This window comes from Rhipicephalus sanguineus, chromosome 4 (assembly GCF_013339695.2).
Source record: "Rhipicephalus sanguineus isolate Rsan-2018 chromosome 4, BIME_Rsan_1.4, whole genome shotgun sequence".
Taxonomy (NCBI): Eukaryota; Metazoa; Arthropoda; class Arachnida; order Ixodida; family Ixodidae; genus Rhipicephalus; species Rhipicephalus sanguineus.
In genome coordinates this window covers 61949930-61974449 of record NC_051179.1, presented here as the reverse complement: position 1 = coordinate 61974449, position 24520 = coordinate 61949930, and the positions used below count along the sequence as shown (strand labels likewise).

Here is a 24520-nt window from a genome sequence, read left to right as displayed (position 1 = left end):
GTCTGCTCGGGCGTCAGCAAACAACCACCACGCTTTCGCGTGCGCTTTCGATTGATAACTTTCGATTGCTTGGATGCCAAGTTTGTCGCGTGTCTTTAAATTTATTATGAGCTCAGCGTGAAGAGCATAATTTACATCTGCCCTGGCAGGATCGCAATGTGCATGCAGTGTTCAGTTTCGTGGGAGTTTCACTTTTTGCCGAGGTTTGCATCGGATGATAACAACGTCGGATCGCCTTGAATTTTTTTAGAGCTCCCTGGATAGCATAATGATGCGAGCAAAAAATGTTTCATACCCACTTCGACCAAGCATGTTTCTTGCAGAGTCTTGTTTCATTTTGGATAATATCGAAGCCTGATAATGCACCTTGTTCGCTGATGTCGAATGTCACTTTGGTTGTTTCGACAGCTCGCTTTGTCAGCATCATACTATACCAATACCACTGGGATCGCGCATATTATGATAATGCCGAGCTTTGTGCCCGATGCTAAGCCCGTCTGATTTCGCGAAGCCATCGAAAATTAAAGTCATTCAATCACATTAAAGTTATTCAATCAATCGAAAATTTAATTGCCGCCTTGGTTTTTTTGTCAGCTCGTTTCCAAAGCGGCAGCTGTATATCGCCCGCGGCTCGCGCGCATGCAAGCCTATAATATTTTACTATTCGAAACCATGACATTATTATGAGTCACGCCGTGGTGGGGACTTCGGATTAATTTCGGCCTCCTGGGATTCTTTAACGTGCACTTAAATCTAAGTACGCCGGTGTTACTGCATTTCGCTCCCTTCGAAATGCAGGTGCCGTATGCGGGAATCGAACCCATGACCTCGAACTTAGCAGCGCAACACCTCAGCCTGCTAAGCAATCACGGCGTGTTGCATGCAAGGCCAATTAATATAACGCTCAGGGCAAACATGCAGCTTAATTCTGTTTACAGTTAGCCGCGACAGGAAATGTACCGCAATCAAGCTGAATAAAACACTTGCAGTACTCACGGTGCGGTATTAAACCTCTTGTGCATTAAGGCCAACATGCTCCGCTGCTGTCACATTACAAATGGTTGACTCGGAAACAAGCGCGCAATCTCGAAATGTACAGCGGTTGTCTATTTGTTGTAGCTTCGGTTCACAAACGCACTTCCCTTTCAATGAGCACGATCATCGCGTTTCTCCCCATTAATAGTTCGTAATACTGTTTAGAACAAAAAATTGCTTCAAGGTGACAAGACTGCGAAAGCTCCTCTCTTAGTGCGGCTAACTGCCATAATCCACTCTTGACGCCTCTGCTCCTCGCACTGCTTGCATTGCAAACGGTAGAACTTGACGGGGAGTTTTTGGCTCTTCATCATTTTTAAACTTCTGTGACAGTTCACAAATGCAGCAGGGCTGCGTGCCTGCTTTCCAGTACGACGAAGGAGCTGCACCCATAGCGTGAAAAATGCGAAATAAAAGCCCCGGGGAGCACGTTCTCCGCGCGCGCAATGGGAAAACCAAGCAAGCGCGCCCGGTCCGAGCTACCAGAGGTTTCCTTTCTCTCCGCTGGGGCGGTGGACGGCGCTGCGCAAACTTGAGCGTTAGAGTTACTGTATATGCTACCTTTAGGTAGCAGAGTTGCGCCACTGTTTTCCGGACGCCGCTCGCTCTGCCTTCGATGGTTCCAGCAAAGCTATTCGCCGAGCGCCGTCACGTGGTCATAGGTGGCTCATTTGCGCTGCGGAGAAGCCAACACTTCCCAGGCGACGCCGACACTCCGTAGATTCTAGATTCCGGCGGCTCAAGGTCGGTTGACATCGGCGCTGTTGTTATTAGACAGTTATTAGTTTAGCGCTAGCGTGATAGCGGGGGTTAAGGGAATGTCGTTACCGTGCCGCGAACGTTCGTTGTGGACAGCGTGTTTTAGCTTAGCGGAATAGCGCTTACGTGCCCAATCTGGGACGGTAGCGCCACCTAGAGGATGGTGAATGCGTTAAAAAAAAAGTGAGCAGAAAAGACTGAGAATTCTCGCCTGTATACCCGCACGACGCAATATTGCTACTTTTTTGTATATTTGCTTGCGTTCACTGTTTTAAAATGTGACGAGTGCAATAAAAGCCCCATGAATATCTGCTGTTAAAATCAACGCTGTTACTCTGTCGCGCGAGCGCGGCTCCTGCGCGGGTGGTGAGCGGCTTTCCCGCAAGACTTCGGAGCCCAAGATGGCGTACCTTGGCGCAACTCTGCTACCTAAAGGTAGCATATACAGTAACTCTATTGAGCGTGGGAGCTACCGTATGGCGGTACCGCTCCTCCTTTCCCGGTCGTCGACCTTTTGCCAGTGAAGGCACGTCCTACCTTCCCGCAAGTTCTCCTTTAGTGTCTTTCCTCCTCTCTGTCTTCTTTTCATCCCCTTTCCCCGTGTGTGTACTGGTTGAGGTGTCCTATTCGAGAGACAGTTATCGTGCACACCAAACCCCACTTCTTATTTCTGAACAGAATCACCTATATAAACCCCAACACCACAAAAGCTTTTTCAAAAATTACTGTGGGGTTGTCACGCCTGATCGTTGCCTGTCAGCCTACACATTGTTAACGAGACACCTGTCGTTTGGGGTACGCACTGTCACTGGAACGGGGAGCGGCAAAAGAACCAGCGGGAAAGGAGGAACGCTACCATACTGCCTTACCGATTTGCGTACCGTATTTCAGTAACTTGCTAAAACGCTCTATTAGTGTTTTTAGCAAGTTACGCTAATACCGTGCCCTATACGGTACGGTATTACCGCACCACTCCTCCTTTCTCTCTTGTGCATTTGCCGCTCCTAATTCCACTGAGGGTACATCAGCTCTACAAATGCTTTTCTTCAAAAATGACTATGAAATTGTCACGCCTAAGTGCTGCCTCTCAGTCTTTGTATGGTGAAGGAGGAACCTGTTGTTCGGGGGACGCACAGTAACTGGTACGGGGAGCTGCAAAAACACAACGAGCTAGAAAGGAGGAGTGGTGCGGTAATACTGTACCATATATGGCACGGTATTACCGTAATTTTCTAAAACGCTCTATTCGTTTCTTGTATTGCTACCACGCTTGCAAACGATTTTGTACGTTTGTGTAATCATTTGTACCGTTTGAAAATGAAAACTGTTTTACAATTTCTTATCTGCACTTCTGAAACCATTCCAAAAGAAATGTTGAAAAAAAAATTCAGCTTTGTTTTGCCTACATCTTTTTCTTCGATAGTGAAAAACGTTTAGTGCGAATTTCCTTTCTTTTTACAGTTACTGTGAAGAATGAAGCGGTCGAGTACTAAAACGATCGACAGTTTCTTCCGTCCAGCTGCCAAGAAGACTCGCCAAGAAGACTCTCAAGCCAGTCGTACGGAGACTCCATTCCCCGCTCCTTCGTTGCACGTAGATGAGATTGATGCGAATGTTGTCTGCATGCAGAATGCCGAACACGAAAGCAAAAGATCGGACGCCACGCTCTTGACAGCCAGCGACAGTGGAGGCACTGCCATGGTGTCGGGTTCTTTGGACATTGCAAACTTCGTGGAAAAGCAAGTTGACAACTTCTCCAAGAGGTGTTTGCTGGAGTCCCATTGGCAGCCGCCACAAAATTATAGCTTCCCGCACTCCATCCACAAGAAAGGGGGCAAAGAGGAAAAAAGATATTTGAGCAGTGCACATTTGCTTAAATTTAAGTGGCTTGTTCTGTCGAACAGTCAGAAAGGTCTATATTGCAAATACTGCGCATTGTTCGCAACAGGCGCCGTTGGAGGCTACCAAAGAAATGTTCCACTTCAGAAACTTGTGACGAGACCGCTCAGGACATTTGCGAGGCTACTAGGCAAGGATGGCGATCTTCATCGGCATGAAGCCACCAGATACCACAAGGAAGCAGTGGAAGCCGCAAAAACTTTCTTGCTTGTGCTGGTGCACCGGAAAGAGATGTCGCGAACCAAGTGTCCAAACAGCGTCTACTTCAAGTGACTGAGAATAGAAACCGTCTGATACCCATCATAGAAAGCATCATATTTCTAGGGCGTCAAGGCATACCGCTTCGTGGACATAGAGACGATGGCTCGCTTCTCGACAACTCACAAGAGGCTTCACCAGTCGCTAACGAGGGAAACTTTCGTGAACTATTGCGCTTTCGGGTCTCCAGTGGTGACAAGGAACTCGAGAGGCATCTCGCCAATGCGTCATCTCGGGCAACATATATAAGCAAGACAACCCAGAATGAACTAATCACGTGCTGTGCGGAAGAAGTGCTTTCTATGATAATTCAACAGGTACAAGAATCCGGCATGTACAGTGTTATGTTTGATGAAACTACTGACGTTGCTCATATGTCACAATTGTGTCTTGTTCTGCGATATGTCCACAACAACGTCATTCGAGAATACTTCGTACAGTTCGTAGACATTCGTAGTGATATTGGTAGCACGGCTGTTGGCTCTGGCATAAGCGAGCCCGTTGTGACAGGAATAACGCTCGGGCAACAAGTTATTAAGCAGTGTTGTCGGTAACGCGTTACAAGTAACGGCGTTACCGGTAACGCGTTACTTTTTTCGGTAACTTAGTAACGTACTCGTTACTATTTCGGAACTGTAACGGGTAACGTACTTACGTTAACATTTTTCGGTAACGTGAGGTGTCACGTTACTCGTTACTTTTTCATCCTGTAGGTGCCTCTTTCCCAGAGCTCGCCACGACGAATTCTTTTGTCGCAGCCTCGGAATGCTGTCGGCCTGCCAGGCATTAACAAAGAAAGTGCGGGCAGAATCACTTTTGTTTGTGGAAAATGCGGGGACCAATTCCTAAGACGCGCCGACTACCTTTGGAAAAAGTTGGGCCATCGCCACACAAAGCCTGAAAAAACGCCGCGGAATCCGCCATGAGAAACTGTACGGACATGTTTTTCGTGGAAGTATATTGTAGCAGGTGGATTGCGGGCACCTGCGTCTTTTCGTGCCGAAGAGACAGGCCGCCCGAAGAAAAAAGCGCAAGGGCTAGTTTACACGTTGGTTTACTCCATACCATGTGCTGATCGTGAGGCTTCGTACGCGGGGGAAACAAAGAACTTCCCCGAGAGGCAACATAAATAGGACGTCCGCAAGTCCGGGTGACAAAGTAGAACTCTGGGCACAGCGTGGTGAAAGACGAGCGCATCGAATTTAACAAGTCCCGCTTCGTTGACTTAGAAGCCAATTACTATAAGCGTCTTTTTGTGGAATCCTCACCCATCCAGGCGACAGCCGGTAATGTCAACCGGTCTACAGGTGCTCTGCATCATGGAGAATAGGCGTGACCCCATGGCAGGAAGAAGACCCTGAAAAAGAAAACGAGTGGGACGCGAAACGTCTTACTTTTTCTTGTAACGAAAAAAAAAAACTTACTCACTACCTTGGTTGGCGTCGCTCTGTTTCAACCAAAACCCATGAATACCGCTGTCACACGAACAGCTTTAATCGCGGTTAAGCTAACTACGGTTACGGCTAACCACGGTTACAGGTATACCTACACGGCAGGTGGTTATCGCAAACGGGTGATTCCACGAGAGGTCGTCACGGATCCGAAAATGGATGTGTTAGATTTAATTGAGTATTTGTATTTTATGCACATGCCACCCAGTAGCCTGAAGAGGAACCTAGTTTTATTATTAGCTGCATAATTTACGAGCAAAAATGGCGAACATATTCAATACAGAGGGACCGATTTTATTACCTGTCGTTCTCGAACGTTCATAGTGATGAAAAACTCAAATATTACCGTTACAAAGACATTTTTTTGTATGACATGTATGCGCAACAAAGAGTAAAGCAACATTGTTTGGAACTTGTAGAGCGAAGGAAACTATTTTTGAAAAGTGTCTAAATATGTGACTTTTTTTATAGTTGCTACATAATAGTCGCTACAACGTTGATAAGGCTTATCAACTTTGTTTTGAAAATGAATATTGCTTCTTTCTATCTGCAACTACAGTTAAGTTTCTGGTTATTGAACTCCTGAGCGAACGAGGCTGATCTTAAACACTCTATACAGGTTAACAGGTTATATAAGTTAAAGTGAACAAAAAAATGTATATTCACAGATATTTTTTTCCGTGACTAGGCCATTAAATCATTCCTTTATTACTACAAAATTTGCGCATCTATTTTGCTAGTAGACGCACGCCGTCAGAATTCTTGTAAACTTATTGAAAGTGCAGTGATGCTTTCTTTACGGATAGCTTTAATAATTGAATCTCATAGTGTGTATAATGTCACATTGAGAAAATGGCTTCACCATGTGCCAGAGTCAGAAGCCATCACATGCAATTTTACAGGCAAATTAAAGCCACTGTAACGTACTAAAGTCCGGTACATTTGTGCAAATAATTCTCGTTAAAGCGGCATTTTGGGTATAATCGTTGTTTGGGTTCTAAGTTTTACGTGAAATGTAAATTTGAGATGTAAAAAAATTCTTATTGCGGGTTCCTGCAGCAAAGACACATTGAATAAAATTTATGATTACGGAGTAACGGCAGAGGTAACGTCCGTTACTTTTTTTCGGTAACGGTAACGGTAACGCGTTACATTTTTTTGTAGGTAACGTAGGGCGGTAACGCGTTCCTTTTTTTATAGTGTAACGAGTAACGTATTTAGTTACTTTTTTTCAGTAACGCCTACAACACTGTTATTAAGGCACTGAAGGCATTAGGAGTTGATCTCGAAAAGTGCGTTGGTATAGGTACCGATGGCTGCAGCGTCATGGTCTCTCAGATTTGTGGCGCTGTATCTGAAATTAAACGCTCGGCACCCAATGCTGTGCACTGTCCTTGCTTCAACCACGCACTAAACTTGTCGCTGTCAAAATCATCAAGGCTACAGTCCATTAGAAATGCTGTTGGTGTTATGAAAGAGGTGATTTCTTTTTTTACAGCGTCACCGAAACGAAATATTGTTTTGAAAACCATCCTTGGTGGTCAACTGAAAGGTCTTTGCGAAACGAGATGGATTGAGAGGCACGACGGCGTTATGAGATTTCGTGATTCGCTTGGGAGCGTGGCCAAGGCTTTGGAGAGCATCTCCACTTGGACTGAAATGCACAGTTCGGCGAAAGCTAAAACGCTCCTTGCCACCATAAAAGAATTCCTGGTTAATTGGCCGACATGCTGGCCCATACGCTTCCGCTCAGTCGTCTCTTCCAGAGACAGTGTATTGACGTCCGAACGGCCAAGAACGCATTGGTGGACACCATGGCTGTTCTTGATAAGCGAAGAGTGGACTCTGCCGAAACATTTTCGCAACTCTACAAGGACGCCGTCGTCCTGGCAGATGAACTGGAAACAGATTCGGTCGCCACGCATTACTAAAAGACAGACGTACAGATCAGGGGCGTAGTCAGAAATTTTTTTCGGGGGGGGTTCAACCATACTTTATGTATGTTCGTGCGTGTGTTTGTATGTGTGCGTGCCTATATACGCAAGCAAAATTGAAAAATTTCGGGGGGGGGGTTTGAACCCCCCCAACCCCCCCCTTGGCTACGCCCCTGGTACAGATGCAACGCCCCTATGCCTGATGTAGAGAGCTACTATAGGACGGCAGTCTACGCTCCATTACTGGACAATGTGTTGACTGACTTAAAATCGCGATTCACTGTTGAGGCGGAAAGTGCCTACGAACTTTTTCTTTTTGTGCCGTCCCAAAGTCACGCCACAAAAGAGGACGACAAAAAGTATCTCGCAAACATTTCTCGGCGCTATTCCGCTTTCATGGGCACAAATGTGTCAACGACAGCAAAGATGGCTGAAGCTGAGCTAGGTTTATGGCGACAGAAATGGATGCGCGAGGCCGAAGACGGAAGGGAAGTTCCCACTACCGCTGCGGGAGCACTGGACACGTGCGACAGGGAAATCTTTCCTTTAATTCACACATTTCTTCAGATACTGGCCACTCTACCCGTAAGTGTGGCCAGTGCCGAAAGGTCTTTTTCTGCTTTACGACGTCTGAAGACGTGGATGCGCTCTCAAATGGGTGAAGAGCGTTTGACTGGGCTGGCATTATTACATGCTCATAGGGACATTACCATTGACACGAGTAAAGTGATTGAGCGGTTCGCAACCAAATGTAGCGGACAGCGGAGGTTAGAGCTTGTGATTTAACCAGCCTCCATAGTTTGAGTCTTTACAAGCTTAATTGCCGAAGATGCCAACCCCGCATGCTTTTCTAACAAACCTGTGAACCTTTTTATCACGAATATACACATTCATTCGTGTGTAAATATCGTTTTTCTGCTGCACATGTTTCTTTCCGACTTTTGTTTTGTTGGTTAAGATTGCCGCCTTTTCTTATGCTACAGGGGTCGTAGCTGTCCTTGAAAACCCTGGAATTCTGAAATAGCACTTTTAAGGCCTTGAAAACTCTTAAATTCTTGTAGGTCCCTAAATGTCCTTGAATTTTGTCAATACACTTTTGTTGAGCCAATTTTTAGCAATTGCATTTTGGATAGTTCTGTGCCAATAATCGAGCTCATATTACACGGTTCCACTTCGCTATGACATTAATTTAGAATTTGAAAGTATTTAAAAAGAACGAACAGACATATTCTAACACATGTAACCCGCTTTAAAGATGGTTTCACTGCAACACGGGACTGCTGTGCCGAAAAACCACCTTGTCAGGGGAAATCCGTCCCAGCGCGAAGCCACACTTCTGCACTTCAGTCATTCCTTTTATTATCGTCTTATATTGCTTACGTATGAGAAATTTTAAAACTTAAATTATTTTTCCACATATAGTTTGCATCCTACTACAATTCAAATCCCGCTACTATATAAAATCACTACAAAATTATTCGACACTAATTGCCATTCACTTTGAGCCTAGAAAGTTATGTTTGCACGAGCCTACTTTTGATCAGAGGGTTGACGAGGATTTTATTTTGTGGCAGTAGAGAGTGAAGGGAGCCCGACCCCTTTGCATATGTGTGTGTGTGTGTGGGCATATATGCTCAACAGGTGAACGTGTTCATCGCCTAGTTGGTACTTGCTATATGTGACATAATTGCCCCTAAAATGTCACAAAATAAGTTGCAAGTGCTGCCCATGTTGTCATGTTTGTGTTTTTTCCTGCGTTTTTGTGTTATATTAGCGGCGATTATGTCTTATATACATATAAGTTGAAAAAATTTTAAGGCTGGCAATGCACATTTTGTGTATGTGTCATGTGCACACGCGCTCACGCAATACATCCATATTGTGAGGTGAATCAGTTTAAGCAACTTAGCAGAAGAACACTGAAACCCGTGGAAAACAGTGTAAAAATATGAGCGAAAAAGGAACGGTGAGAATTCCTTTAGTTAGCTATTAATTGTGAAAATGTTCCTACTTTGGCTTGTGTGCAATGAAGGATGTGCTTCATGCTGTAAAAGCTGGTGTTTCCTTTTTCTACGATCTCAACAATGTTGCTTGAAGTCCTTGAAAATTCTTCGTTAGGTGCTTGAAAGTCCTTAAAAACCCTTGAATTGTTTTCTTCAAAGTTGCCATCAACCCTGTATAATGCAGTTATGTTTACTTTTAGTAAACATTATTGTAGTTGTTTTGTATCACTCTAGATACCTCATTGTACTTCTTGTGTATGACTCATGAATGATGAGTGTCGCTCTACTTCCCTATGTACAAAGCTCGGTGAGACTTCGTGTAAACGTACAAATCGCCGCTCTATGCTGGTTAATGCTGCTTGCGTGATTTGCATTCTCTCTTGTGTTCATATTTGTCGCCGATATTACTCAGATTCCTGCGTAAACTTTTAGGTTTTTGTGATATTACAAGATTTGACCATGCCCACCATGTCAATAAATTGTTTTCAAAACTGCACGTGGTTTTCTACGAGATATTATTTTAGATAATGAAATGGCACTGAGCAATGCAACTGAGAACAAAAATAATGAGCATTTGGTTACTGACGTGAAGTTTTAAAGTTGGGCAACGCCCCCCTCCCCCCTCGCCCCCCCCCCCAACAACCAACCGCCCCCCCCCCCCCAAAGCAAGCGCCTGGATCCGCCCCTGCGTGGCAGTCGTATATATATATATATTGTTCCCTGATTATCGCACCATAAGTCGAGCAGTTTGAATTCCTCTGCGTCACTTTAAGCTATACCACTGGCAGGCACGTAGGCAAGGAGGGGGGCCCGGCCCCCCCCCCCCCCGAAATTCGTCCGGCCTTCTATATTCCCGGGCAACTTTTGTTTTATTTTTGCCATGGAAATACTTTCTTTCGAACAACTAGGCCTTGGGCCCCCCCCCCCCCCCCCGAAAAAAAATCCTGGCTACGTGCCTGACCACTGGCGCTTTGTCTAGCTGAGCTAGCCCGCAGACATTTTCTAGACAAGAATGTATTGTTGAGCTGCACTGTGGAAATGTGCTAGATGAGCGGCATTTATAGCTTGAAACGAAGTCAAGGACAATATAAATGCGCGAGATATAGTCTAATTATAGCACATTTAAAAAAGGCAAGACATGAAAAGCTGGGTGTGTTCAGATAAGGATAGACCAAGGGGGGTCCCGACTATTTTTTGTTTTGCACGAAATTTTTATATGAGCTGGGCAAATGTCTCTATAGAAAGGAATGAACCTTCGTCTTGCGGAAATTATCACGGATTTCTAGGAAAAAATTCGCGTTTCACAACAGGTGGAAAAAGGCAATTCTGCAGCTTTCAGATTTCACAACTTTGGAGGCCTATCACTAAAAACTTAACGCATTGTTGACATCAGTGTTAATTTTTGGTAAATCTTCAGTAATAGTACTATCGGCCTACGGAAATTTAAATTTGTGTGACTGACAGTACATTTTTGAAAAATTGCCAAACTTTGGTTTTTGAGCGGCTGCCTCTGGCTGACCCCAAATTCAAGGGTCTTTTTTTCGCAGTTTTCGCTAAAGCGCTGAAGCTGAAAATATTTCTCGCAAGTCTACGAAAGGTTTTTCGCTAATTAAGCAAAACGTTATGCGACTACACTGCATATTTATTTCGTTATAAAATCCCCAAAATGCCATAATTCCAAAACTAGCGAAAATTGCAACATTTTAGAGTCGTTTAAAAAAAAATAATCATCACCGATTTTTATGAAAATGATGGACTATACCCGGCCATGACTGATAAATATTGTGCTGCAAAAATATGTTGCATTATTTTGTTTTAAGTGAGAAAATTGAGCTTATTTTAATACCCATGTATGGTCTTAACATCAATGTGTGGCGCTCTAATGATAAAATAAATTTAATAGACATATTTAGTTCGTAGCTCGCTTTTTTGGTTTTAATAATGACGATGGACCCAGCTTGTGTCTTTTTGACTGTTTTGAGTACGTATAACAGCCACAAAAGTACGAAAGTACGTATAAAAGTACGTACAAAAGTACGTATAACAGCCAAGCACTCCGAGAACCTGTGACGGAGAACACATGACCGTCGTGAAATGCGAGACGCACCGCGGTGCGCCTGCAACGGTCGGACCCAGACAGGAGAGAGCGTTCCCCTCACCCTTGAAAAGCAGTTTTTTGGGTGTAGACCATATGTCAGAGTGGATAGTGAACTCGAACAAAGAGTCGTGTTGTTTTCTACGTGTGTCAATGATACAGTTTTTTCATCACATTGTAGTTACTCTCGTGTCGTCCTCTATTATTAATAATAAGTTATTTCGTAAGCAGATAAGATAGAGATTGCGGGGTATGTAAGAAGCCCACTGCAAGCGGCTCTCTTCACGTAAACCCTGGTGTCAAGACATCAGCTGCGATCCGGCTACTGAACTTTCGTTATTGCACTAAGAACTTCCTTGGACGCTACCTTCACCCCAAAGTGATTGTACCTTATACTCACTGTAACCTACTGTGTCACCGAGAGACCTCACTGGCACAGTTCTGATGGCGAAGTTTCCTGAACGAAATTGCTGCGCCGACTACTTAAAGAGACACAAGCGGAAGATCAGGTTCAAAGGAATTTCCGCAGTGTCAAAGACTTGGGAATTGACAATCTAAAGAAAGTGTTGGAAGCTGACACAGCGCTCAGAGTGCATGAATCGCACTTTGTGTGCCAGAATTGCTTTAGGAACTTTAAGGAAGACATTGAGCATATGGAAGAGGAATCCAGTCAGTCCAATGAGTGTTTCCAGACTACAGAGGAAGTTATGGAAAGCATTAAAGGGACACTGAAGCACTTTTTAAAATAAACGAGGTTATGGTGTCATAATAAGTAACTTTGTTCGGCGAACTCGGAAATCAAGTCGAAAATTTGCATAAACCAACGCAAAACACTTTATTTTGCCGAAAACGAGCAAGAGGCGCCTCCGCCGGCATCGCGGGTCTCGCCGCCGCCTGTGATTGGCCGAAGCTCCGTGACACCACGATAGGGACCATGAGGGCAGCTCACGGCGCGCGCTGTCGGGCGATGCGGTGTTGTCGGTGTTTCTAACGGTTGAAGTCTGGTAGCTGCTGTTATGGCGAACTCTGAAAGTCGCAACGAGTTCGCTGTACATCCTTACATGTTCGAGCCGGTCGCCACAGTTAGAGCGACGACCGAAGACGCTGCCAGCACCGATGATCCGGCAAAAGAAAGTGTGTCCCAACCGGCCACCTTCACCCGCGTCGGAAACATGGACCAGTGCTCAATTTCACTGTCGTAAACTGATACAAATCATACGTTCAGCCGCGGATATTCAATCCGATAAGGAACAGCAGCCTTGGCACTACCTGTTAGCTACGTATTGGCACGGTCCACGCTAGCGCGCGCATCGTGCAGAAACATTAGTTCGTGAATTTCACTGCTCATAGTGCAGCGTTATTGATGCAATCAGTATCACGCTTCGCAGCGGGCAAGAAGCATGCGATGAGTCAGTGTGCTATCGCGAGAAAAAAAAAAAAAAAAAGCGGCACGAGTGCCGCTCTTTGCCGCGCAGTGTTGACGTGTTCCGAACTGCGCTGCAAGCTTGCGCATGGACGGTTTGGCTCATATAATGCTGCTCTGTTTAAAATATCGTCGCTTTTTCGAAATTCTGGCCAGTACTACAGTGATGGTGTTAAAATGCAAGCGGTATATTAGCTGCGTCGTGAATATGCGACTGTCGTGTAGAGTACAAGATATGCAGATCTGGTCGTAAGCAATATCAAAGCGTTTTACACTGAAGCACCTTACACGCTAGTTACCCATATCTGTGTACACGTTTTCGCCATAGGTGCTCATGCACGCGCTGCGTGCCAATGAAGAACGAGGACGACTGCTGCTGCTGCCTCGAGATTCGGCAGATCCGCGACCGGCAGAAACATCCCCGGTGCATCACAACGACAAAAAAATTTAAAAGTGTGTGCTTAAACAAGGACGTTTTGGAAGTGGCCTTACAACAGAATGGCACGCCAGTTGACTCGTCAAGTCAGATGTCTGTTAAAAACAGGTGAGAAGCTAGTAGCTATAGGCTTTGATTTGGAACTTTGTGTTTACAGTGCCCTTCACTTTTTCAGAAAATTAAGACATGCAGGATACAAGCAATTTGTCTACCTCACATGGAAAAGAACTGGCCAAAAAATAGAGTAATACTGCCCAGTTGTGTGCTGAATGCAGTTAGAAAAAAATATCCAGACCCTGAAGGCACATACACTGGATTCAAGCACTCCTATGGTTGGTGGAGCTGAGGGCTTCCACGGCTGCTCCTAAAAACATGTACAGCTCGAGATGTACTACTGCTACAGCAGGCACTTTTCACTGTCATGTTTGATGGAAATGAAAAACACCACGTGAGATGTGCCAATCATTTATTATTGCTCATCTCCAGCTGGGCACTATAACAAATCAGATACACATGGCAATTAGAAGAAATTTCCATTCACTTTATTGTCAGTGTTGTGGTCTGTCTTAATTTTAAAGAAAATACAATCTGTAACAGACAAGCAACCACATGCAACTTTGAGCATGTGCATGATAATTATTTAAAAAACAACCAAGAAATATGATTTGTAACATACAAAAAATCTGACGGCATGCATAAAACTGGATACAATTTATGACATGCTCAGAGTTTTGCTCGAGTACCCAACATATTGCTATGAACTCATAATAACCAATAGTGTCACCTTTACAGCTGCTGAAAGACAGTGTTTGGAATATATGCGGTGTAACTCCTGTGCTGTTCTTCATGAACTCAAGCAGTGTTTTGTGGTATTTGTCACATAGTAAGCAATCACGACTTAATGTGGCAATTTCCCCCTTTTCTTCCCAGTGTTGGGCCTCCTTCCTACAGCAAATTTATTTATACACATTGAACAAAAAAGCAAATAAACAGAACACACATGAAAGAAGCTGCATGCATGTTTCTACCCCCATGAATAACATCCCATAATGTGCACTAATCACAAGATTTGAACAACACGAGTAAATCCAGCCTTACTGCAGCATGTGATGCACCAAGCAAATATAAAATTGCGGCAAGAGTGAAACAACTGTGTCAAGAAGCTGCATGCACGCTTTTAGCCCCATGAATAACATCCCGTAATGTGCACTAATCACAAGATTTGAACAACACGAGTAAATCTACCCTTACTGCAGCATGTGATCCACCAAGCAAATATAAGATTCCCAGGCACAACGACACTCTTTCTAGGGTTCTCCACACCTGTGTTTTCATTTAGAGCAACAACCCAAAAATATTTAAAATTCGTGTCAGTACTCCTTTAAATGAGAATTTTCCTACTTTACGTGATCTTATGACCCAGGAGGTCTGACAAACACCTGTGAGAAATAATGGTAGATAATAAAAGCATGCATTGTGATTAAAGCCTCAAGACAACAATTAAATACTTATTTGCCATGGTTACATCGCTGCTAATTGAAGTGACTCATTCGCTTAGCTACCTCTGTGTCCTTATTTACAATACTAAATGAGCTGCTGAGTGGTAATCGAGTCTCAGGAGTGGCCTTTTCCCTTTTTCCAGGAGGTGCATTGATAGCTGCTGCGGTTACTGCCTGCAGGAGCTTTTGGACGTAGCCTGCAAATAATTATTCAAGCACCTTCATTTCTGCAAAATAAATTACAGTACGAAAACTTACCATGTTTGGCTGCCTCCATTATGGGACAGGCCACAGGCTCACCCCCAGCTGCTTTCGGGTACTTTATGCGCCATCGTGGAGTGCCATCCTTTGTGCAGGCTTGATCACGCTCACTATTCTCATTATAGTGCAGCACAGCAAGTTGTGTCCTGAAAAAAAGTTACATTTAACTGAATGAACACACAAGAAAAAGCAGCATCTGATTTCTGTAGTTACAAAAACTGACCTTGACCAGGTGCAATTTGCAGTTAATCAAAGTTGGCATAGCTAATATAAATGTAACAATAAATTACGTACATTTAGAATAGCTGTAACAAGACAAATCACAAAAAGTTTGAAGCAGTTGGCCTCTTCTCAATACAAGAAGAGTGTCAGGAAAACAACAAATAAATGGTGAACTGCTCTGCTAGGGGAACATCGTCTTCATACCTTGCCTTCGTTCCAGCGTATGGGTAGTGGTACAGCTTGGGTGCAAAATGAAGCAGCAGGCTGTGAAATGCCTCAAGTCCATATGTCTGGTATCTGGTGGAAAGCCGTGGCATGTCTTTCAGCAGGGTTCTCGCAGTGGCCACCTCTTCAAATTCTGCAGTGCCCTAGAGTCTGACAAAATTGTTCAAAAGCCCGGTTTTGTCAATGGGATAGCAAAATTGAATATGGTGATAAATGTGGTAAACTGGTGCTGTGACATTTTTCTCCAGAAAAAACTAAATTAAATGAACACACCAAAAACCTAACAGAATTTTCCTAGGACTGACTCTTGAACATCACACCATGTGGCTATGGTGCTTTACTATGCTTCGACCTTCAGCATCACCTTACACTTAAAGCCCCCACTTCTCTCATCAAAACAGCTATTTTGCCATAAAGCATCAATGGAGGGACGACATTTCTTTACAATGCTCTAATATGTAATTTTGCTTTTGTTCAGTCATTTCAATAATTACATGTAATCATGGGGCAGGTTAAACAAGCGTATCGTCTTGTTAGCTGGACGCATTGAAAATCAAGCTACTGGCATTCCAATTAAAGTTCCCCTTGTTTCTCTGCGTCAGACCACCTTCTAGCAGCAGTCTATTATAAGAATAAAAAGTTCTCTAAAACTTACAATCTCAAAAGTTATGTCAGTCTGCTTATTTAGGTCCACTTTTTTAATAGTAACATATCAGCAGAGTTTCTGTGTAACAAAAACTCTTAAATTTAAAGTTTAAATGTATAAGTCCCAACTCTTGCTGCTTTGCCATTGCTCACCTTTTTTGAGCCATTCTCTCGGCTCAATCTCGCCATGCAGACACGAGGGAAACAACTCATCATCGTGCTCATGAATGCCTTGAACATGATTCAGAAGCGACTTCCACTTTGGAACGATTAGTTCCTTGTTTCCATGGCTAGAAGCTGCTGCCCAGTACATATGGTTCGTAATAGATTTTATCCATGGTAGCAGCTCCTTGCAGTCGCTTTGTTTTGCTGCAGTCTGCAGCTTCTTGTTGACCCCTGAAATGTACATTTAAAACAGACAATTTGACCATTGATTTGTATTAGGTCGCCGCAAGTAAGCCTGCGTCAATCGTTTACAGAATTCATTAGGGTACCTTTTGCCATATGCCACACATCATACTCGTGTTCGGTTTCTTCCTTGTGTTTCTGAATAAAACACTTCACTTGGGCATGGCGGTCCTTGACAAGAACGGACACTTCAACATTCTTGTGGTCCAAGAAATCAAGGGCACGCTGTAGCCCAGCCAGCTCCATGCGACAGCTGCCGCCAACCTCATTGGACTGCAAATTCAATACGCACTTTTTGTGATAAACACTTCAGAAAATAAACAACATGAACTTGTTAAAATGTCATAGTAAAGTCATAACACACCTGCACGACCTCAAAGTGCTGTATCTTGTTGCTCTCCACATCTAGCAATGAATACGTGCCAAACTTCGCGCTATAACCGGGCGAGTCTGCTCGCCCATCCCCAGCAAGCTTCACTTTTCTCTTCTGAGCATCTAAAAGCAAAAGCTCCTGCTCATCTTGATATACCTGAAAAATTTCAGCGCAATGAGTGCCTCTTCTAAAAACAACAAAAAAAAAAAAATCCTCAACTGCCTTGCTTACTTTGCCAATGGCGGGCCACAGGTGTACGCGCTGGATGGAGAAAAACGTCCGCTCACTCACAACTTGTACTCCCATCATCGAAAGCATTCTGATTGAAACTGTCGGGTTGTTTCCCGAAAACAGCACTGCTGCACAAAGTTGCAAGTTGAGCACTGGCTGCTGTTTTTCCACATCTTGGTTGCGCCAGCAGAATGCATGGCCTGACCGGCCCTGGCCGTTAGCCTCCACCAACGTTCCCTCACATGTGAAGGTCACTGCACGAGGAGCAAGGCAGATGCTGCACACAATCAGAAGGTCACGCAGACACTTTTCTTGAACGAAGAAAGTTCTTCCTTCTTGGCCAGATGTTTGCGTTTCGTGTAGTTCTTCTGGCCTGAGAAAAAAATGGAACATATTTTGATTACTTTCCAAATACAGCCACATATGTCCTGGCAAAGCCATGCATCCTTCTTTATGTAATTCTAGTATGCAAAACTACGTAACATAGCTTTGCAGAACGTACAGTTCATCAAGGTCATCCAAAGGGTTGTAATCAGGGTCATCATCTGGGTCGTTACAAAAGAGGTCATCTGGAATTATGTCCTCACACTCCTCTTCCTGTATGCTCATACTGACCTGTGTACTTGCATCTGTCATGACTGGTCCACCAACCTGTATACCTGAGAAATCAAACAAAATATGCAACCCCACTGATCCACTATGAACTATGAAGCATGTGAGCAAAGTGTAGAGCTACAATCATGCGCAGAAATCGAAATATTCTAGACCTGTGACCTTCAAGTGCAAAATGCATTGTATTACAAGCACAGCCAATTCGATTCACAGGAACGTACCTATTGAAATGGTTTGAGGCTTTGCTTGGGTGCAGTGTGAAGCTGTGCTTTTCTTTATATCTGCCTGCACACCCTTGTTGCGTGTTGTTCGCTGCACAGTTGTTTGTACGCACTGGTCAGAAGTTTGGGGATTGAAAGTGCTCACTCCTTGTATCTCCTGTGGATGATCATCTGGGCAACCATGAAGTGTTGCGTCCACTGAAACAGTGAGTAGAAAAGATATTTTGAAACATATGCAGAACGACTCAGCCCATATAATTTTGTATGGAACAGTTGGCTGGTACGTACCTGCTGAATTATCAGGTGAAGCGTTCTGACTTGAACTGGGGCCTGGCATTTCCATTTCTTCATTTTCACTGCCCAGCAATTCTGCAAGAATCTTTAAGAACGCAATACGTGTTCATTCTGGTGCTCAGTATGCCAAAGCTAGACTTGAGAAGGCTTTCACATAAGAACAGATACATACAGAGCAAGACATGCCTGAACATTCGTGAAATAATCGTCTGTGATACTAATTTGCAGTCCCGCATTTCTTTTTTTTCTGTGCAGTGTGATAAAAATACCATCACCTTAATTTCAATATACTTATATGTAGCCCGTCAGCATAAAAAAATCTCAGCACTACTGCAATGACGAGCCTCATTCAGCCGTGTAGATTGTGAGCAGCAAAACAATGTTGTACAGGCCGAGATCCTAATAAGAAAGCTAGGGACATGAACACTTGAGGTGCCAGCGGTACGTTTCCTGACATCTGTCATAAAATATCCGCATTCGGAAGTATTTTCTGTTATCAAACATGTCACACAGGCAATGATCGAAATCGAGAAAGCCTTTATTTAGGTCAAGCGCTGCTACACGGAAACCTTGGACTACGATTTTGCTTGATCTGATGGCATTCGGCAGTGATCGAATGACACGGTAGCGATTATATGTTGTCGTCTGCATCATCGTATGAGTGATTGTCGTATAGCATAGCAGCAATGATTCTTGATTTTGATCGATAAATATCATCCCTCTCGGAATCTAACGAAAGCGCCCGTGTGACACGGTCACTTTCGTTGGCGATCAAGACACGTATTTTTAAGGCGCGATCGCGAGCTGCCGCTGCTACAGGGAGATAGCCGCCCACTGGGTCCCAGATAGAGCAAAACTCCGAAGGACGGCATCTGCGCGACGGCTCGCGATCCGCGCGTTCCCTAGAGATGCAATGTGAGCGTCGCCGCCGCAGAAGCGAGGCAGCACTGCGACCTGAGCACGGTTGCGGCAAGCGCGGGCTCACCAACAAACTCCGCGCTGCTATGGCACATAAGTAGTTTCACAGCCTTACCTCAGTTTTTCTTCTTTTCGCGAAGGCAAGTCGTGGTGGCGGCGACGGCCCCCTCCGGTGCGGAAACACAGCAGGAACCGCGTCGCTGTTCAGTCGCACACACTTGATCGTCAATCCCAACGACTGCATCAGAGACGGGCTTCGTACGTAGTCGCTGTCACGGAAGTGTTTGGAGCACAGCACACTTGATCTCGTAGGTTTAAAGTGTTTTCTTTTAACTGCAGAGACCCATTTTGCAGCCATCTTCTGATCCCGAGGAAACTTATGAAAAGCGACCTCATCGCGACCGTAAGTGCTGCGGCAGCCATATGCCACGCAGTAATTCGGCATCGCGAGTCCGCTTCAACCCCGCACAAACACAACTAGTGAATGCCGGAACGCGAAAATCTCCAATCGAAAGAACAGAACGCTGCAATGGCAAGAAATCCCTACGAAATGGCACAACTGATGCTTCGCTAGGCAGCAGATCGCAGCAGAAAGAAGGCACAAACCGAAGGAAACAGGCACCGGAGGCCACCGGCGGCGCCGGCGGCTCGCCGCGATCCCGATGCCGACGTCACCACCCCACGTGACTCTCCGCCCCTGCGCTCAGCGCGCGCCGGAGGGCGTTCCCTCGGCCAAAGTTTGCTCGCTTATAGGCTTCCCAAGCAACGCTTAGCGGCGCTGCTGCTCTTGACAGGCAGCGCCATCTCTGGCAGAAAAAGGGAAACTGGGGCGTGATCAGCGAGCGCTTTCCCTTCTCGCCACCGCGTTGCCGCTCGCTTCCGTGCACGTGCAGAGCTCTCGCGGTGCACTTGCGGCGTCTCACGATGTACCGCGTGCAGTGCGGCTTCAAAAGGATCTTCAAGCTTGACTGGCACTTCCGCAAAGCGAACTTGATAAAATGAGGAAAGCTCGTCAATCACGTTAACGGTGAAGAGCAGACGATCGACGACAACCACGCTCGACTCAAAGCGAAATGCATTTCCCAAGTCGCGATTACGCCGTGTAGGACGTATACCTCGAGGTAAGTCTCACTCTGTCACGTTGAAGATGAATAATGGTCCACATGCACTCCGAAATGAAGCCGTACAAGCTATCGATGTTCTGTGGCGTGGACTACGAATCATATGATTGTTGTTTTGATATGGCATGCTTACAGTAGCAGCCGTGTACTTTCGTGAACAAACGTTTGCGGCGTGCGAAAAAAAGATTATACGGCCATGGCACTGCTTTCTGAGAAGGTTAGAGTCAAGTCCTCCATGCCGCTGGAGAATCACCCGCCGATTAAGACGCGAGGCAGCTAGCTGAGCTTCAACCACTGTGAAGCAAGATGAACTGCTCGCCTCGTTTTTTCGGCTCTCGCGTCATGCTTGCAGTCTCTTTTTATGATACCGACTTGACAGGCGTATAAGCCCTGTTGCGTGAACGCGGCTAGAAAATCGCACAAAGTCAGAAGGTGGTTAATTCAAGGTTGCAATTGCAAAGCATGTATGAAGTGCCAGTTATATTTAGCGGCTTAAATATATATCACCCCAATAAAGTGACAAAAACAAAGCAAACCTGCAGAACGATGTCAAAGCTTGCTGAAAATGCACAGACGTCCGTTCCGGCGTGATAAAGCAGCCTTCCCGACGCGTGAAATGCAGGCGCCGAACTTCTGACAATGTGCGGAGTTCAGTTGAATTCAACCAACCGCGCAACGCTAACGGTATAACGCGAATGTCAACGTTCAACAACGACGGGTAGGTCTCACGAGCACGGGGAATCAAAACACAAAGTTGCTTCACCTACAACCGTAACTGGACTTTAACAATGCGAGAAGACAGCGAGTAATCATTACTGTAGTCACTGCGTGCATGCGCCCTGTTACTTACCGATTCAGGTAGTCGGAACAAACGAAAGCGATGAACTCAGACAGCCAAAATAGAAGGCGAGACAGCGCTGTCAGCTATCCACGCTTGCCGCCTTTATTTCTCGTGCGACACGCCCGGGAACCGATACAGTTTAACACGTGAATCGTGTGCCTTGTCTGCACTGTTGTGGCTGGCCACTAAACCGCAATACTTCGGACCACGCTTGCGCTTCCGCGGGGTCGCTTCTGCCATCCTGGAAATGCGCAGCTTCGCACAGCAAGCCTCTCGGTTCAACGTGCCGAGCTGACGGCCCCGCAGTTACCCGCACCGAGAGAAGAACGCGAGCGCACGTGCGCTACCGCTACTGTGAAAGGGGCTGAGTCGGCCGCGCGACGGTTCAGTGTTGTCCGACAGAGCCGCAGCGCGGCTGGCGCGGCGCTGTCGTCGCGCCGCAAACTTTAGCTTGGGTTCCCTATAGCGCCGTCATTTAATCGAACATCGCGAAAAAAACCTTTGCAGGCATGTTGTAAGAGGTCATAGATACCGAATTTGCAACAAAATCGCGAATTCAAAACTGCTTCAGTGTCCCTTGGTGCCCCATCAGGAGTGTCGCCACTAAAGCCTCCTCGGAGTGTAAAGAAAGGGAAGGGACTCTCGTACGCAAAGCGCAAGGCAAATGAAATTACTAGAGCTGCTGTAAGAAACATTCGATGCGGAATTCGCACAGCATACGGTATTAAAGACATTCCATCACAATTCAGTTGCTGCGCCTGTGCCAGCTGGAAGAAAAACCTACACACAGCGTACATCAAGTGCACATCTTTTCGAGAGCGCTGCCGTCTGCTATCCTTGATACATCTGAGCCTAACAACAAAAGAGGTGCAACGCTTCATTCCAGAGGCAACGAAGCACGCGATTCTAAAGGCCAGGAAGATAGCTGCAGAATAAGGTGTGTGGAGCCTTTTGGAGCCGTACTGCAGAGAAAAATTCAGTGAAGCAGACACCAACAAAATTCTTGAATACTACACAAAAGATGAGCTGGACTGTTCAAGACAGAGTCCAAACAAGAAAGATGTGGTGCGCGTGCGCTTCGATGGAAAAGCCGAATTCATTTCGAAGCGTTTCATGACGCGGTCGCTACGAGAAACATACTCAGTCTACAAACTTGCTAATCCGCTGTCAGTGGTTGGTCTGACAAAATTCATATCTTTGCGCCCAGAATGGGTCAAATGCTCACCGCATCGGGAGGGGTGTGTATGGGCATATTGTGCAAATTTCGAACTATGCCTTATTGGGATCAAAAATGCGTCGGTGTCTTTGATGTCGACTGATGATGTGCAGGCGCTCTGTGTGTGCACGCAGCCTAGCACCAAATGCTTCTTAGGCGAGTGCGAACAATGTCCTGTGAAGAATGGTCTCAGCCTGGGAACTCTTGGCATAGCACCGGACGAAGAAATTGTATTTGCTACTTAATTGGGAATCAGGTGAACTAATAAAGAAGACCATGATGCCTCCAGCATTCCTAAAGGAATTTCAAAATGTGACCATAAATTGATCCCTCATAACTACCTCACGCGCACGCAAGCAAATGATACACGAGGAAAAACAGTGTTGTGAAAAGGGTTCCATTGTTTTCCACTTTGACTTTGCCGAAAGTTGGTCCATCGTACTCCCAGATGAAGTACAACCTTACCATTGGCAAAGTACGCAAGTTAGCATCTTTACTTGCGTTGTATTGACAAGAAAGTCGACATGGAACTACGCAATAATTAGCGATGTCGTTTGCCACGACTCTGCACATGCTTGCTAGGCCCTGAGAAAAATCAAGGATCACAATGAAGATTATGCTCCAATTTACACGAAACTAACACTTGTGAGTGATGGAGCAGCTGCCCATTTTAAGAACCGCTTCCAACTGCACGAATTGCAATGCAGTGAGCTTCAGACAACCAAGTGTGTTTTTTCGGCAACGGGGCACGGCAATAATGCCAGCGACGGCGTCGGTGGCCTTGTGAAACACCAAGCCACACTACATAACCTGCGTTCACCCGCCACCGAGGTCATTCAGTGCGCAAGTGACTTTGTTACTATTGTAGCCTGTAAACTTAAAAAGGTTTTCTTACTGCATATGGAGAAGAATGAAGTGGAAGCCTTCAGAGAACTGAAGAAGGAGGAATGGAAACATGCCAGACGGGTTCAAGGTATTCAGGCAACCCACATGTGCAAACACATGAAATCGGACCAAGGGAATTTCCTGTAGCGCGATGCGCAGACACAGAGTGGAAGGAGTTGTGAATCTGCAGTGTGCAAAATTTGATTGCCCGAATGGATATTACTCATTCTAGGTGACGTGAATAAACTATTTAATGCGCCACATGAACGTGCTTCTTGTAGATTCATAACTCCCTCATTCCCACCATCTCAACCCGTTTCTGCGAATGATAAATTCGTCTAAATATTAAGACCGCAACGGTCTTAATATTCCCATACAATGGTAATGCTCGAGCCACCTGTACATTATTGTAACCAACTCTAGTCCATAAATTTCGTTGGTTGATGGAAGAAAATCAGGGTAGGTACGCAGTTGAAGATGGTAACACGAAGGCTTTTATTATTAATAAAGTATAGGAAGATATTTTTGCAGGATTTTCATCGAAATATGGCCCTCAAGTAGTCTTAGGGCAAGTTATAATCATTTTCCTTAAAGAAACAAACGCGAACCTCACATTTCGGGCCCCCTTTCTCTACCACCCAGCAGCGAGCAATTGGGTCTAGGCACACTAACGCAACAATAACATTTTCCCGTACTGTTAGGGAAATACTAGTTAAATCTCTTTTGTGTTAGGCACGTGGTATGATGTGAACTAAAATGGTTGACGTGCAGAAAGATTTGCACTCTACACCACGAGCTTTCATTTGTACGCGCTCTCGGGCGCCGGCTGCCTCAATGTACTGGTAGGGACACCGACAGAGGAGCTCTGAAAATTCAAGCTCAGCTTTTCTGTGACTCAAAACGGTCAAAAAGACACAAGCTGGGTCAATTAAAACCAGAAAAGCGAGCTACGAACTAAATATGTCTATTAAATTTATTTTATTATAAGAACGCCACACATTGATGTTAAGACCATACATGGGTATTAAAATAAGCTCAATTTTCTCACTTAAAACAAAATATTGCAACATATTTTTGCAGAACAATATTTAGCAGTCATGGCCGGGTATAGTCCATCATTTTCATAAAAATCGGTGATGATTATTTTTTTTAAAACGACCCTAAAATGTTGCAATTTTCGCTAGTTTTGGAATTATGGCATTTTTGGGATTTTATAACGAAATAAATATGCAGTGTAGTCGCATAACGTTTTGCT

The 24520-nt window shown here is 45.0% G+C and overlaps 2 protein-coding genes across 2 annotated transcripts in view; one reads left to right on the top strand and one right to left on the bottom strand.

The window, feature by feature from the left end:
* The window catches only part of LOC119390079 (rap1 GTPase-activating protein 1), a 376410-nt gene that overhangs the window by 84048 nt on the left and 267842 nt on the right, over window positions 1–24520 (top strand). The gene's annotated exons all lie outside the window — the stretch shown is intronic.
* On the bottom strand, window positions 14964–17766 carry LOC119391241 (uncharacterized). The gene is made up of 7 exons (XM_049415211.1): window positions 17660–17766; window positions 17158–17530; window positions 16918–17082; window positions 16640–16826; window positions 16275–16541; window positions 15480–15633; window positions 14964–15199 (listed from the first exon to the last, which is right to left on the bottom strand). Exons 1-7 carry the CDS (start codon window positions 17764–17766, stop codon window positions 15004–15006), a joined length of 1449 nt encoding a protein of 482 aa, XP_049271168.1. The 3' UTR covers window positions 14964–15003.